This window comes from Cimex lectularius, unplaced genomic scaffold (assembly GCF_000648675.2).
Source record: "Cimex lectularius strain Harlan isolate CLEC.00 unplaced genomic scaffold, Clec_2.1 scaffold129, whole genome shotgun sequence".
In the NCBI taxonomy this organism is placed as follows: Eukaryota; Metazoa; Arthropoda; class Insecta; order Hemiptera; family Cimicidae; genus Cimex; species Cimex lectularius.
In genome coordinates this window covers 1,110,063-1,127,693 of record NW_019392715.1, presented here as the reverse complement: position 1 = coordinate 1,127,693, position 17,631 = coordinate 1,110,063, and the positions used below count along the sequence as shown (strand labels likewise).

At 31.7% G+C, this 17,631-nt stretch overlaps 2 protein-coding genes, 1 long non-coding RNA gene and 1 other non-coding gene across 10 annotated transcripts in view; 3 read left to right on the top strand and 1 right to left on the bottom strand.

The window, feature by feature from the left end:
- LOC106665671 (high affinity cAMP-specific 3',5'-cyclic phosphodiesterase 7A-like) overlaps nucleotides 1-521 on the top strand; it is a 78,674-nt gene extending 78,153 nt beyond the window's left edge. For all 7 annotated transcript variants that reach the window (XR_001340327.2, XM_014392277.2, XM_014392275.2 and 4 more), the window contains one exon: nucleotides 463-521. Coding sequence is in view for 6 of the 7 variants with exons in the window: in XM_014392277.2 (XP_014247763.1) it covers nucleotides 463-497 (35 nt within the window). In the remaining variant the exon portion in view is untranslated. The remainder of the gene's footprint in view (nucleotides 1-462) is intronic.
- Nucleotides 522-6,694: 6,173 nt separating this feature from the next.
- LOC106665778 (NADH dehydrogenase [ubiquinone] iron-sulfur protein 3, mitochondrial) lies at nucleotides 6,695-9,180 on the bottom strand. The gene is made up of 5 exons (XM_014392482.2): nucleotides 9,003-9,180; nucleotides 8,790-8,876; nucleotides 8,171-8,421; nucleotides 7,867-8,112; nucleotides 6,695-6,904 (listed from the first exon to the last, which is right to left on the bottom strand). The coding sequence occupies exons 1-5, from the start codon at nucleotides 9,061-9,063 to the stop codon at nucleotides 6,752-6,754; spliced, it is 798 nt and encodes a 265-aa protein (XP_014247968.1). The 5' UTR covers nucleotides 9,064-9,180; the 3' UTR covers nucleotides 6,695-6,751.
- A 587-nt stretch (nucleotides 9,181-9,767) lies between these two features.
- Nucleotides 9,768-10,342, top strand: LOC112126753. Its single transcript, XR_002910202.1, has 2 exons — nucleotides 9,768-10,209; nucleotides 10,262-10,342. It is a non-coding gene; the product is annotated as an uncharacterized LOC112126753 (long non-coding RNA).
- Nucleotides 10,343-16,904: 6,562 nt separating this feature from the next.
- Nucleotides 16,905-16,977, top strand: Trnat-agu. Its single transcript has one exon. It is a non-coding gene; the product is annotated as a tRNA-Thr (tRNA).
- Nucleotides 16,978-17,631: the final 654 nt, after the last annotated feature.

Below are 17,631 nucleotides of genomic sequence, written 5' to 3'. Positions count from 1 at the left end.
CGTAACAGCAGTATCCACTTTATATAAGATTTTAATGGAAGATCCTGGGGATCAGAATTTGTACATACAAAGGTGTCACTTTTTAGAGGTGTCCATTAAGTGAAGTTTCACTGTATATAAAAAAAAATAAAAAAAGAATTTTAAATTTGTTGCTGTCGCTTTGGTGACCAAACTTTCACATTCAGTCATCTGCATACCAACCAATTATATGCAAATTCAATTGTTTGTAGTACTCTGATTAAAAGAAATTTGATTATTTTCTGATGCAACAACATTGTTTTCGAAAGTATGCATAAAAATTGGGTGTTTAAATATTTCTAAGACTCTGATATTATAAATTTGATAATATTGTATATTATAATTTTGTATTATTACATTATAAATTTTAAAAGCTATATTTGAGCAATTCCTTCCCATTAAGTAATATTTAAGTAAAAGCAGTGTCAATGAATCTGTTTCCAGGTGGCAGAAACATAAAAGAGACTATGAGGCACTGAGTGTTCGGAGGGATGTATGTTTTGGAAAAAAGGGTGAGGATTTAGCGCAAGGTGCATAGACAGTCGAACAGCGCTCAAACAAGTGATGTGATATTATTTGATGCCACCATACATTATGTGTCTTCAACGTCACACTAAGTTCCAATTATAATTTAAGGAAAACTATTTCCATTTGTTAATAGTATATAATTACTTATACAATTACATATATAAAACGATCAGTGTATGTACATGTGTTTTCTGTCACATTTCCAATATAGCGTGTGGCATAGATACTAAGCGAAAACATTTAAAGAGAACTTTTTTTTAAGTTTACTTTATTGCTTGAATGTTTGTACTTTTATCTATGGTGATATTACAAGAAATAATATTATATTACTACGGACTCAGCCTTCTCTGCATATTTATTGCAAAAAGATTGCTGTTAACAAAAAAAATTGAAATGAAAAAAGTATATTTATCAATTAATATTCTAAGATCTAAGACAAACCTAACAAAGTTCGCTGTGTTCAATGAATATAATAATGTTAATTCAGTTGAATGTGTAGAAGACATGTAATCTGACATTATTGTTTAATGCCTCTATAATTGAGAAGACCATTAACTGAATTAAAGTAGACAAATGCTTATTGTGCAATTGAATCAATCTGAACAGTGATAAACTGATATAACTAAGTGACTAAAAGGCACTTAATATTTATATATTTTATAATTTCTTTTTAATTTATTTTAACTTTTTTTATGACAAAAATTGTGCCTAACATAACTATAAATATGAAACTGGATTAGGTAATTATTTTTATCTAATAAAAGGGTGTCTTGTTTTGTAAATTAGATTTTTATAAAGCTATGAGAATTCATCCCAATGTGTTTAATAGGTAGATTGCAACAGAAAAAAAAGTTAAAATGTAGTTACAAATCGTTGGTAATAATAAACAAGGTTGTTGTCTGTAACAATAAACCAAACTGTAATCTCATGGGAACAAAGCTGAAGCATTTGTTGAACCATAAGTCAGAATGTAGGTTAGCTCTTGACAGAGAGGGACCATCATTAACAATTAATTAGAAAATGTTGAGTAGCATTTATAATCATAATACTGTGTAGCTAAAAAGTACTCATCAAATTTACATAATTGGTAGTAATAAACTCAAAATATATTTTTTAATTGCGACAACATTATTTATAGTAAAAACTTTATTTTGAACATTATTCACATGTAGATGTTATTGTAGCGGGTTTAAATTTAAAAAAAAATTATGAGATTAATGATTATCATAAATTCATAACTATTAAATTTCATCTACCATCCTGGTCTTTCTATGCTCAATGAGGATAGGAAAGGCAGACTAGGATGATATGTAATCAAACAATAGGTTTATTACATTTTCAATCAAAATTGTCTTTTAAAAGTGGTTTATTTGATTAATAATGAAAGCTTGGATTATAAGTTTCAATGTGCATTATTAAAATAAATCACTGGAATGATTTTTTTTTCTTGTTTTGCTCAACATTTAAATTGATGCTAGCCTAATAACTGCACAAGTTTACTCTTATCATATTTGATTCATCTCCATAAACAAATTTTTTTATTTATTCAATTCTCATTTAAATTACGATATAATTTTCTTTTCCCAAAAACTTTTAGCACTTTATATTATAAAATTTATTTGATTTTATGCTTCTGGACTTTTGCGTTCCTGTTCAAAACTTTGGTATGGAATTTATAATCTACCTATTAAAACTTTGAGATGGTATTATTTTTAATACTAACATTACTCTAGTTTTCAGAGTATTATAATCTAATGTTTCTAAAAAATAAATATATAATTTATTTTACATGTTTTTAGTATGACCACAAAGTAGATATGCGATTAAATCAGAACCAAAAATTGAAAATACAATTTTAAGCGTGCCATGTGTGGAAAAAAAGTGTTTTTTTTATGTTTACTTAATTTATTATTTTTTACAGATTGAATTAATTATTTAAATCATTTAATTGTGCCTATAATATTTAAAAATTAAATAGAATTTAATTATATTTTCTATATCAACATGCGATAAAGCAATAATTTTTAAAGAAATAGTATGTTGTTAAATTATGAAGTAGTCGTCTAGTCAAGGAAAGAAATATTTTTTGAAATAGTCTTATGTTGCAAATAGTTCTTTGGCTTACTGTAAGAACGTATCATACATAAATCCTTAAAATTTGTTATTAAATCAAAAATAACCTTTGTTTTGGAATTCAACATAACTTGTAAAAGAATATTATTCTTAAATTAATTCAACAATCAGATTGTTTTAACAATTAAAAATAAATATATTACAACCGATTTCATGTTTATGACAATCAATTATGTGTCAAACTAAAAACTGTATTACATTGGTTGTAAAGAAGTTGATTTATTTAAGTTATTTACCAAAAATGGCCAATGTTCATTTAAGAAAAAGGTTATCAAAATTATAGAGCAATAATAAAGTTTGCATGTACAGAAATTCTGTGCATTGATTTTTATTTTTTAATGCCAGAATAGTAATGCGGTGTCGTATTTGTACGACAAGACATTACATAATTTGTCTATTGATTGTGAAAATTTGTGTAATATTTTTAAGACTGATCTGTTAATAATCATTTAAATTTCAGCTGCCAAAGGACTATTGCTTTCAAAATGATATTGTTTGTAATGTTGAAAGTGTGTTCAATTATCAAGTTTTTAAACAATAGTCGTGTAACATCATTGAATATTTATGGATAAATACATTGCTAGTTGAGAAAGTTAATTCTGAAAAAAATGTTAATGTTGTAAATGTGAGAGGCCTGAGGAATCACAAACAGTTTACACGTATGTCCAAGGAGGCCAAGAATTTTATTTGATTAAGTCTATATTTTTATTCTATAAATTACAAATGTTAACGTTAATTTTTCATGTAAAAATTTTTGCTTGTAGAATTAAATGTAAGATGTGTGTTTTCTTCAATTTTCCAATAGAAGTTTGTCATACGCGTTGGAACACAATGCATGAAAAACTGGGAAATTTGTGTTTGAAAGTGGGAAAGGTACAAACGGGTCCAGAAGTGATATCTAACTCAAGTGTGGTAGCAGAGTGTTAGCAAAAATTATCAATACAAGTTCTATGCGATATTTTCTTCTCCCTTCCTTTTAACTGTATCATAACAACCTAAAAAATGTCTAATTGATGTGGTGTCAAATTCAGCATTTTCCCTTTAGAAATTGCTCAAAATGTGGTTGTATATATTTTTTGGTTTATAGGTTTTTATCTGTTTTAATCAAATTTTCATTGTTATTGAGAAATTGCATTTATATTTACAATTAAGAATTTTTTATATTACAAATGTTTTTGTCTTATTACAAAAAATCTTTATTAATTTTTTTTGCCAGTTATGTTTATCCATTTTTAAATTTGTTATTTGAATTGTTTCAGATGAATTTATTTCATCGTGTAATGAAACTTGAATAATCAAAAATGAGTCTTTGTAGTTAATTGTATCGCTGTAGGATATTGACCGTACTGGATGTCAGAACCAAATTTGTGTAGAAAAATAATACTGTTATCGTTTCACAATTCTTGAAAATGTTGTTGACAAATTATTCCATTATAAATGTTAGAAAATAAAACCCCTGAAAATGTGGTTCAATTCATAATCAAAATTATTTCAATTTTTACAACAATAATTTATTATCAAATTCAATTTACAACAAGACTGATTAAATTTATTTAACTTAATGTTCGTTTCCGCGTGTCATTTCGACAGGGTCAATTTAAAATTTGGTGTAAATTGCTTTTAACAGATTGTTGTCAGTGATTATGTGGTTTAATATCGATAGATTATCAATTTTCTCTCAACAATTAATCACTTGCATATCAAGTATTCATTTTACAAAAAAAAAAAAAAATCCTTTTGTGAAATTAAAATTGCAATACAGGGAGTCAACAAAGAAATTTAAACAAACATTTATTATAATAATATGGAAAAAATACAACATATTCGAACTTGAATGTATCATGGATCGACACAAATATATAATCGTCCTCTAATATTACGCTTAACTATCTTCCCTACTGACATTTATGTAATTTCAGGTTATCATAAATTAAATGTGTACATAAAGTTAATTAGGTCTGAATGTTTGATGTCAAATGAAAATGTTTGAAAATAAATGTTATGTAAATAAAATCTTTTGCAACAAATTCAAACAGTGTTATTATCTGTCTCCTCTTTTATAAAAGCTTCAATTGTGATGGATAGTTTTCATGATCGACTTTGATTTCCTCTCCCTTTTGTCCATATTGCAGTAACTATTCCTTATGGCCACACATCCTCTTCCTTTTCTTAACTTCAGTTGTACCTCAAGGCTCTACTACTCCCTCCAAAACTACTTTTCCTTTATCCTGGAAAAACGCTCTTGTTCACCCCATCAATAAAATGCCCAACCCAACTTCCCCTAATGATTACCGATCTATATCAGTTCAATCTGTCCAAACCCCTTGAAAATTTAGTTTAATATAATATAACCAATTATCTAGACAATAACCATCTTCTTAATCCTCTCCAAACCATCTTCTGACAATGTTTCTTCATCCAATAGATAAAATTAATAAGTGACACCGCAATGGACCGACAAAAAATTACCATACTAATTCTCTTTGATTTTCCAAAGCCTTTGATTTCATCAATCCAATCCAAATTTGAATCCTTTTCTTGTTCCAACAGTACATTCCGATGGTTTCACTATTTCCTTACCTGCTGCTTTCAAGCAGTAACTAACTATTCCTATGGTCACAAATCCTCCTTCCTTTCCTTAATTTCAGGTGTTCCGCAAGGCTATAGCATTTCCCCTTGCATTTAGCATTTACATCAACTGTTACTGTGTCAGATTTATTTTCGGCACCCCCTGAATGTCCATTGTCACTCCTGTATTTATACCTATCCTGACTTTATCCCTCCTTCTGTAGGAAATATTTCCTATGCAACTTCCTTTTTATTTGCTTTTTTTTATCCCCCGGACACAGACAATCGAAAGAGTTTGTTAAGGCGATCAAACCAGCAGAATCGAAATGGCTATTCTCTAACTCAAGGAAGGGAATTAGGAGGCTGATAGGTATCCTGACGGGCCACTGCCCACTGAGAAGACACCTCTCCGTAATTGGTATTCTACCAGATCCCTTTTGCCGTTTTTGCGAAATAAAAGAAGAAACGGCAAGGCACTACCTCGCTGTGTGATTGGTATGCTAGGTCTAGATTTGAAATCTTTGAAGGAGAAGGCAACAAATCACTCCCCGAGATAAAATGGTCCAAAATCTTGGGGTTTGTGAACAAGTCCAAGAAGTTTATATATACCTATATAATATATAAACTGCTATATAATATACCTAATAATAATAATAATAACAATAATAATAATAATCTAGATTGCGAATAGGTCATATCAGGCTAATCCATAATAGGCTTTTAATAGGCAACAACCTTCCAACTTGTCCTCGATGTACGCGAAGTGGAGAACGCACCATTTTGACAGTAAAACATATTTTGGTCGACTGTCCCACTTTACAACCCTTTAGGCAATGGCTCAACCTTTCGAGTGATTTACAGGAGTTACTGGGTCCCCAGTGTTTCTATCGAAGAGCACTTTTCAGCTTTCTCAAATTTATTGGAATTTATAANTTTTTTTTTTTTTTTTTAAACTGAAAAAAATAGCCCTTTCCTAGCCCCTACTCCTTTCACTGTCAGATGTGTGTGGACGATATACACACATATATATGCAACTTCCTTTACCAATCCATAAATTCTCATTGACCTCACTATATTTTCCAACTGCTTTAATTCAAAGCTATACACTCTCTTAACACCTGCTCATTCACAGTGACCTATACCACCATCCTTGTCATAAAATCTTCACATTTGACCGACCCTCCTAGCTCGAGCCACAAATCTCTGGGATTCTCCTTAACCACCCCAATAAAACTGTCAAAAATTTATAGGAAAATATGTACATATCTTACCATGTAAATAAGATCGCGTAAATCAATTCCAGGTATAAAAAGTTCCGCATAAATTGAGGTAAATTTGCCGCATAAAACAAATATTTAATAAAAGTGCTGTGTAAATTGAGGGATGGGTATAATTCAATCATCTCAGATAATTCTGGTCTTAATACACCATAAAAAATATAAAAAAATCAACAGAAATATCTACATTTTATTAAATATAACAACTATTTAATGTACACTTTGATTTATTCTTTTTTATCTTGCACTGGCACCTCTTGGGCGGCTTCTCTGAAATTTGGAAACTGCTCCCAAGGGCTTGACAATTCAAATTTTCTAAATTCTTGAGTCAATTCCAATGGTTCTACCACAACCCTCTTTTTCTCGTCGTCATATCTCACCTAAAAACACAATTCACAATATTACCACACATACAGCTAACTTTTACAAGATAATAAATGTTTTAATTATGAAAAACCCTTTGGATATTTTGTATTCTGAATTTTTATTATTATTTATTTACAATAACTTTTTGTATTAGTTGAATGAAGAATTAATCAATCAAAAATAACACAACACTTGTAGTGATGTATCACATTCACTAATGTTCCTCAAATAATAAATTCTTTATTAGATAACTCAAGGACATTTACTTTTGTAAATAGTAGATAGACAAAATATTAAATGAATAAACAAATCAATTAATTAAATACTGAAAAATAGAGTAGGTATATTTAACAATCACAGATACATATTCATATACACATACATACATAAACATATACACAAAAATTTATGATTTAATTATCTACAAGTAAGTCATTCTAACTTTAAAATGTCTTTGACATGACTTTGAAGTACACAAGTTGATGAATGACATTACTACTATCCCTTAATCTAAGAAGTTTATATCGTTTGTTTTCAGTTTAGTGTGGATTCCTTGTCAGTTTTTTCTCAAGAAACATGCCTAGATATTTGAATATGTCAGCAGTCGGTTGTAGGGAGGCATTTATTTTGATTAATTTTTATTCTCCATGTTTTGGTCCATTGATGGATATTGCTTAGATAGGCTTGGGTGTTGGAGGCAACTCTGGGTTTTGTTGCGAGGAAAGGATAAGTGCTTCATATGCAATTGTAGCAAGAAATGTGTTAGGATTTAGAGTGATATCGGCATATTGCATACAGGAGAGGACCTAGGATGCTTCCTGGCAGTACTCCAGCCCCGACAAGGAAGAAAAAGGAAAGATCTGCACCTTGTCTGAATAGTAATTACCAGGATCTTAGGATAAGGTAATAGGTTGAGGGGAGAAGAGCTTTAAAATTTATTTAAGTTTGAAAGCATAAATTTACAATAAATAATTACCTCAACATATCCCGAGAGAGGGAAGTCTTTCCTGAATGGATGTCCTTCGAATCCGTAATCAGTCAAGATTCTCCTCAAATCAGGATGATTCGAGAAGAAAACACCAAACATGTCCCAAACTTCCCTTTCATACCAGTTAGCACCTTTGAAAATCGGACAAGCTGAATCAATGGGTGTAAGTTCGTCCGTGTATGTCTTGACACGAATTCTTGAATTAAACCTCAAGGACAGAAGATTGTAAACGATCTAAAAACGGAATAAAATTATTATTTGTTCAAACAAAAGAGTTATGGTGAAGAATTACTTCGAACCGGTACTGCCGGCTTGGAACGTCGACTGCGGTTATGTCCGACAGGTTGACAAACTGGGCAGTGTGGTGGTCCTTGAGAAACTGTAAAACTGGTAGAACTCCTTCTGGCGCGATTAAAATCTCCAACTCGTCTCCTGCAGTTAACTGCACCTTCTGGACGTACTTTGGCATAATTTCGGCTACGTACACGCCAAACTGGCTCAGCATCGGTCTCGATACATGACTATCTGGTTTTCTTACAGTAGCTGTATAAAAGAAATTTAACCATCGATGCGATTCAATTCTTAAAACAGTACCATTTTTACTTGATACAGATGATCAGCTTTCAATGATTAATTAGTGTTTGTTTTACTTGGGGATGAGGTCACGAAGGATATAGAAGTCTAAGACGCCTTCATCAGGACTTTTGAAGCAAAATAGAGAACGGTAGACGAGCCTCTTCCGAGTTCTTTGTACATCAAATGTTCAAATGAATAATTTTGTAAATTTTGCTTAATTAGCTTATTAAAATAGACGGTCGAAATATTGACAAAAGAAGCAATGTTTGTTTTCTTTTCCTCCGTGGCATCAACACTGATAAAATAAGTACCATTTTTTGGCACACCATACTTACGTCTTGTGTCTGTCTTCTGCTCAGAAGACAATGCTCTTGCCAGAAAAGTAGTATTTTTTGCAGAGATCGTTTTCGCAAGAGCCGTACCTGGTAAAAACAAAAGTTAAAAAATTAATTATAAGTGTTGTTCATGACTCATAACACATAAAGATAAATAATTAACACATTTTATGGTGATATTTTGTTCGAATGTTTAAGAGTGTCTATACTTACCACTCAGACCTTTGGAGTGATTGGAAAATCTGCTTAAGCTTCTGAAAATACTTAATGCCATTTTTCAAAAGAAGTAATACTTCTTTACTCGAATAATTTATTAATGGATTGTCAGTGGAGTAAACCGATAAAGACGAATTTGGGTTTTTAAAAGAGAAGGTTCACATTTCACTATAATTGTATTTCTAGAGTTCGCTGGTCACAGGTCTGAACAAGACATAATGCCGCGTACATTCAAACCCAACAAAAGCCCTAAACATGAAAAAAGTGGTCAAATTCCAGACCCCCTACAAATAATTCAACATCTATTGAGGCCAAGTCCGTTCTTTTCTAACCCATAATCTGAAAGAATTCAAAAATAATTTTGAGTAGAATTGGAAAGTTTTTAATTGTGAACAACTTCATCAAGCCCTACCAATACGGCTTTTGACCCAAACTTTCTACCAATATGCAGCTGGCCAGGGTTGTAGATATGCCAAATTTTACTTTTGCAAAATAAGTAATAATGATAGTCCAATCTGTCTTGCAAAAATTATGAAGATAAAAATAGCTCAAATCCCATATAATTTTATTACGTAGTAATCATTGACCTTTGAAAACATCCAACAAACAAAACCATTTCTTTATTTAATCATTTGCGATTGATAATTAACTTTTATCAGTGTCTGAGTAATGAAAAACTAAACACACATGGTACAAATCAAAATTATATCTTGTTCATATTTAGTAAATTAATGCGTCATGAAAGATTAGTTATTGTATTAAATTGTTAAATGTTACAAGCAATATTTTCAATAAATGAAAATCAATTTTATCGCAAATGTGGGCAATTACAGGGCCCTTTGTGGGGTGTATGGAAGGGATGTAGTTGAAGCACATCACCAAGCTTGCTTGTATGCATAAACATTTCAGGATCTAATGCTGAAGTTATGTCTACTCGGGTAAACATTTCAGAACTTATAACATAAATAGAAATAATTTTAAATATAACTGTATATTTTTTCAATATCAGTGGGAATATCAAGTTGTACCGTGCCTAGGAATTGGAATCGGGGACTATTTGTAGATGTCCCGATTCATCCTGCATAGAGTCGCTGAAGAATTTGGTGTTTGTGCTACCTTGGATCCAAAATCCCTTGAAACTGGAATGGATCAGGTGCCCACTGCAATTTCTCAACAAAGACGATTGGGAAGAAAACGGAATATTGTATTACTATTACTCATATTATTCAATACAAAAAAAGAAATATAACTTTTAGACATATTGAAAATGCCATTGACAAACTGTCGAAACAACATCTGAGGCACATTAGGGCTTATGATCCCAAGGAAGGCAAAGATATACATGACTTTTCAGCTGGTATATTGGATTGTTTTATTATCTACTACTGCTCATCTAGTACTCCACCACCCTTGAGTGAATAGTATCTAAATAGGAAACCTTTATTACTTCTAACACAATATATCAATGAAAATGATATATGTACTGTTCAAAAAAGGCTAGTCCACTGCTGACACCATCTTTAACAAAGTTATGTTGTTATATTGAGTGGAAAGAGGGAATTTGGTTACCCATTTTTTGTTGATTAAAGCTGCATTTCACATTGCATTTTTTTGGATCGTAACACAAAAAGGTTACTCTTAATGGCATATCAGGTACGCTTGTTGCCACAATCAAAGCATAATATTTGTATACAAAATTTTGTGTATGGGGTCCTGGGAAAAGATCCTTTGGAGTAAGTTGTGTGGCAGGGCTGTATCCTCAGTCCCACTATGTTTTTGCTACTTATGAAGGATCTTGTTAATCTGCTAAAGAAGAGTTTTTAATTGATGATATTGATAAAAATATCATATCAAAAAATAGGGATCTTGTAGCGCTTGGAGAAGAAATTCCAATTGCAAGATAACATTGACATTCTTAGGAGTGTTTTTAAAAATTGTAGATATAAAATTGGATTGTTTTTTTCACAGACAGTCAATCAATGAGTCTCCCTAGCAGAGAAACAGGATGTCCTCATTGGCCCTTGTTTAACTTCAATCTGCTAACAATTTTGGTCATTATCGACGAAATTATTGTTGTTCCCTCGGCTATTGTATTCAGCTCAAATCAAACAGTGTAATTTTACATGTCATTATTGATGTACTATTAAGTCACCGAGTAGATATTGATTAACATGTTAGTTTGTTTCCTGTCTTCATGTTATTTCGATTTTATTTAATAGTACATAGTTAATGGAACTTTCTTTTAAAAGTGAGCATATCCATTTTACAATTGTTTTCAAGAAGCACAAAACACTGACAATTTTCAAAGTGATTTTTATTAAGCCAATAATTCTGTTTGAAGGTGTTCTATGATGTAAAAAAAAATGTATGGACTTTTATGGCACAATTTTCTGGATTTGTTCAGCTTTGATTGTTAAAAATAATAGATATATCAAGTTTTGAAAAAAAAAAAAACACCAAATACATAGACACAAATTATATTAAACAATTATAGTAAAGTAAACCTTTAACTTTTTTGTCAAACAATTATACAACACTAGTGAACATTTTTAATAACAATATTTTGTTTATATCACATACATTTTGAATATTTTAAACAGTTTTCTATTTACGATTGAAAGTCAACTACCATCAGTTTTTAAAAAATAATTTTTAAATTGCATAAGTATTTTTACATTAAAATATATTAATTATACATTTTATCTAAGGTCTTGGTTGAGATGAAAAAGCTAGTGTCACGAGCCGGAATTGAACACACGACCTTCAGCTCAATATGCCGCTTCTCTAACTAGTTGAGCTATCATTTCGTAGATCCTCTCGGACATCAACTTCTCATTTCAACCTACAACTATTCGAGCTTTCCCTCTTTTTCCCATATTTTTTTAAATGTCGTGTAATCAGGATTTGATTCTCAGCAATTTATGAAGTGGCCAAGGGGACCTATAGTGAAGTAATTACTTCTTTTTAATTATTAAATTAATCCACATTTGTTTAGTTGTCATAATTGACCATATTACTTATTCCAATTAATTATTATTTTTGTCTACGATTTTTTTGGTTGAGATGAGGAGGCCATCATTTTTGAGGATGCAGGTTTTACCAACCCATCAGTTCCGGTCACTCTGCTTTACAGCACGCTCACTGTGTGGTGACCACTCCTCTTGAGTGAAAGCCATATTGCTCAGGTATCCCTTAGACATAGTATAGGCTTTTGACCAGGTATGGTCCTCGGAATTAATGTAGAAGCTCAAGAGGATTGTTCCCAGTACATACAAATACAACAGTACTGGTTTGCAGTGCACAACCCTTTCCTCTTATGGCCAGACAGAATGTGCTCAGTCACAATGACAAACCATCCAGTTGTACAAAACCACAGATTGCTTGCATGATTGCTCTACCATATTTGGTTCTTCAAGGCACAGATTGGCTTCTCTTGGAGAATTATCTGGTAGGGCTGGAAGAGATAATTGTCGTACTAGTGCATTATTGTGGATGCTACGTGATTTATGAATTTTTTTTATAGTAGCTTTTGACAAGGTCATGAGCAAACAGAATGTGTAGGTCATTATGAATAGTATGATTTGAAACATAAAGTGCAGCATTTCATAATTTGTCAGAGAATTTTAGACTGAATATGTTGGAGACGTTGGGAATTAGGATCCTCGGCTGACCCCCACAATCCACATTCATACGCACAGAGAGGTCTTATCATCATCTTGTAAATTAAAAGTTTGTTTTCGATGTCTAATTTTGATTGTGAGTCAAGCTGTCCTTTTAATAATTTATAACATCGGTTTTTATCATGTTTTTCAGTGTTGAGTAGGGAGTCCAAGTCAGTTGTTAATCCATGAAAAGTCCAAGATAATGCACAATGTCAGTAGTAGGCAATTTATCTACTGAAGGACAGATACTTTTACGCAATATAAAAGTTATCTGTAAGCTTTTTTCATTCTTCACTTTGTTAACCATACTGTTAATTCATTCAGGTGATGTTGAGTGTTTATGTTGGGGGCCGAATTATGTGTAAAAATTGCTGTATTATCAGTAATAATGTACGTGTTGAAATGTCATGTGTAGTAAATACCATATCTGTAGTGCGTATGGTATTTTAAAATTTTTTAAATAATTTTTATTGATTTTTACATTTGTAAAACAATTACAACAGTAAAAATGGTGTGAGATCAAAACAATCATGAAAAACTCAACCATTGGTGGGACTCCTGTATATTGAAAATAGAAATAGTCCAAGTATGCTTTCCTGAGGTACACCCACCCTAATGAATACATAAGATGAAAATTAAGCAGTTGCCAAAATCAGTGCGTCAGGTATAATCTCAGTGTGAGATAGTACATGAGGGAGGATGATTTTTAATTTCAAAGCAAGCCCAAGTGCAAGACTCAATTGAAGGCCTGTCCTAAATCAATGCTGTTTTTTGTTTCCTTAAATTCACTAATTTTGTGGTCCGCTTGACCAATTAAATCATTACAATTAATTAAGGTTTTTAGTTGAGATGAAAAAAAGTCAATGGCACGAGACGATAGCTCAAGTGGTAGAGCCACTTGTATCTAGCCGAAGATCGTGGGTTCGAATCCCGCTCGTGCCATTGGCTTTTTTTCATCTCAACTAAAAACCTTAATTAATTGCTGTTTTTTGTTTGATAGTTACAGATCCTGGTCTGCCTATCCTCTCTCCAAGCCACAAACTCTCGATAACCATATATAAAATAATCTTTATGAAAAAGTCAGTGTCACGAGCTGGATTTGAACCCACGACCTTCGGCTAAATACGCCGCTGCTCTACCACTTGAGCTATCGTGACTTCGATCCACTCGGACACCAACTTCCCATCTCAACCTATGTTCCGAGTTTTTCCTCCGTTTAGCCATTTTTCAAGTTGGTGTCCGAGTGGATTGAAGTCACGATAGCTCAAGTGGTAGGGCAGCGGCGTATTTAGCCGAAGGTCGTGGGTTCGAATCCCGCTCGTGCCATTGACTTTTTTTCGTCTCAACTAAAAACCTTAATTAATTGCTGTTTTTTGTTTGATAGTTACTTATCATCCTGGTCTGCCTATCCTCGCTGATTTTTGTTAGTTCACAGATCCTGTACAGATATCACCCAAATGCTGAAGATGGCGCAGGATGATAGGTAGCTATCAAACAATAGGTTTATTACCCCTCAGACAAAAGGAGGAAACCTTGCAATTCTGTTTGTTGAGAAGAGGCGATATTGTCAGTAACTCTGGAAAATTAATGGAATTTTCAATTATGGGCAATAATCTTCGGCCAAGGGGTTTTATAGAATTTTGGCAAGAATAGATGGGTGACTAATGGGTCGGTAGGAACTAGTAAGAGCAAGGTTTATTTGACTTATGAATAATTTTAATTATTGAGAATTCTATTGCAATGGAAAATATGTGGTCCTGAGTACAGTGTTGTTCATGTATTTTAAGGAAAGTAAACCTCTGTGGGATAAATATTTATATTGTAATTAAATCATATCCCGAGCTTTTCGAGGAGGTAGTTGAAATACTGTGGAGTAAAAGTCTTGTTAAAGAAATAAATATTTTAGAACTTCATTTGGGTGAATTAACTTAAATTAATTACAATCTAAATATGGATGGGACTGTGATGTACTTCATTGAACTAATGTTTATATTTTGATCATTTTTGATATATGCACGACATCAATTAAAAAATGGGGAAAAAACAAGCTAACTCAATATCAAAATATGGTTTGTTTTATTTAATTTGAACAAACTCGTCAGCTGAATATATGTATGTTTTAAAAGAAATCATTTCTTTTGAAAACAACTTGGCATTGAACAAATCCTGTCCTTGGTACATGTAGGGACGAAGTCAAGTTGTTTAAAAAAAGAAAAAAAATCCTCCCACAACTTGTAACACGTGAGTTAACAAGTACAAGAAAAATGCAAATCTAGGTGGGTGGAAATGTTGCTCCTCCCTCAAGGAGAAGTCAACGAGTGTTATACTTATGATAAACAGCTACTTATAGATAATATAAATACTATAGATGTACTTACAGATAAAAATTGTTATAAAATAAAACAGAAAAGATATTTTCAATATCTAGTAACAAACAATACGACATGAAAATGAAAGGACTAATAATTTCTTTCCTTGTCTTAAACAAATACGTAATGTAACAAAATCCACTAAGCATGAAACTGTAAACATTTTTATATATATTTTTTTATGTTATGTAACTAATTTTGTGACAAAAGGTGTAAAAATCTTGTATTGGTTGCGCCATATGAATAGATTAAAGTAGATCGTTTATAAGTCAAGCAATCAACCATATGTATATTTTTTGTAAAGATTTGTTATTCAAATAATAACTAAACCGTATAATTATCATTTAAATTAACAACTCGATCAGAAAATATTCTTAAAAACAGGTTCCCTCGATTAACCAAACGTTTCAATCGATCCTGTGTTATAAAATGAAACGGAGCCAAGGAAAAATAAACGAAGAATAATTATTTATACGTAAATAGATAATAATATATTGTTAACATGACAATCCAAGATATCTGTGATAAAATTGTCGCAGTAAAGCGTTTAAAATAAATAAATGAACAATAAAATGAGTAAACAAAATAAAGTTTTGAAGAGAATGTGTCTTACAAAGATGAAGACAAATTTAGGTTGTGAAAAACATCATGATCAAATTGAAATAATTAGGCTTTTATCCAATTAAAGATTGTCTGCATGCACATTGCAATTAAGCTGTAAACAAAATCGGCTCGACCGTTGCATGTCGCTAAATGGTAACAAATTCTATCTTTTGAAGGCCAACCACTTATACAAATTGTCGTTTTCCTTCCAAATTAACATTCTTATAATCTATTCTCGGTATGCATGCCATAATTACATATGTGCTGTCAATAGTCTAGCATCCATAATTTAGCAGTGAGATAACAAAAACAAACAACAAATCGAAAAATGTCTAATCGGCCGAGTACAACGACTGGACGCGACAAAATGTCTACTACTACTGCTGTGGAACTAAAAGCTTTTTGAATTTACCTAAACACTAATATAAAACTTCAACTCTTTTACAACGTAAATGCCACAAAACCATATTAAATAATAACAGAAATTATATAGTCAAAGAGCGACAAATGTTTTTAACAATAACAATTTTTCTCCTCTTAGCCACCCTTGGCTTCGTATTGTTCACATACCTCATTATCGTCACCAGTAGAATGGGGTCAATTTGATTATGATACGCGGTCAAAAATTAAATTTATCATTGATCAAAAAACAAAACACCACGTATAAAAAAATTAAAAACTTGAAGTGCGCTACACTTAAAAATACTCATAAAGACCAAACAGATTCAATTCAGATTTCACCCAAGGGTTAGAAACTTAACAAACACGATCCTAAATAAAGAAGAAAACAATTTATTAAATAAATGATTATTTGGAGATCGTGAGATGTGACACAGGTTTAGAAAAACAATTTCTTTATCGTAACCAACGTTTCGATCTTTATTGAGATCATCTTCAGGGCTCAAAGTGTTTGTTTTCTGTGAACATATGTCATTGTTGTCTCTCGTGTTGACTCTCACCTTAAATTAAAAACTAGAGTTCAAACAGCAATAAACAATACACGCTTTTTATTCTCAAATGACCAATATGCGGTTAAAAAGCTACTACCAACGAACCGAAACCCCTAATGTTAAATGGTACCGTCAAAATTCACAAGGAAAACAAACCTATAAGACCAGTAGTGTCCTTTTATAATTCTCTATGCCACAAACTCTCGATAACAATATATAAAAAAATCTTTATGATACCAACTTCAAATCTAAACCTACGTTCCGAGTTTTCCCTCCGTTTAGCCATTTTTCAAGTTGGTGTCCGAGTGGATCGAAGTCACGATAGCTCAAGTGGTAGGGCAGCGGCGTAGTTAGCCGAAGGTCGTGGGTTCGAATCCCGCTCGTGACACTGACTTTTTAATTTCCACCATTACCTTACATAAAGATTAATTAATTGAAAGAAGTTATTTGATCAATCGGACCACAAAATATAATGGATATAAAATAATTAAAACCCACAAAAATTTCAAACCTACATTGGTTATGAAAAATTCTTTAGAAGTGATAAAACAGGTAAAGAACATATATACATATAACTAATTACTGTAATTTGATGTTACTAATTTATTTACAAACATCCCCGTTAAAGAATTTACTAAACTAATAAAACAAAAACTTATGCATACTATCTAATTATTGAAAATTTAATAACAAATTTTTTGAAATGAAAGGGTTACCAATGGGGTGTCCATTATCCTTACTTTGTACGGAAATATCCATGGGTAACGTTGAAAACTTTTTTTTAATCAAATAAATCAATTAAATCTTTCCTTTTTTGGAAACGATATTTTATGTATATGGTCGGAAACACTATCTAAAATATTTAAGGTCTACTATGTAAAAGAATTCCTCCAATTAATTAATTCTTTACACCCTAGTATAAATTTTACATTGGAAATAAATATTCAGAAATCGTGAGATGCGGTCTGGTGTGATGTAGGTTTCAGAAAAACATTTTCTTTATCGTGCCAACGTTTCGATCTTTATTTAGATCATCTTCAGG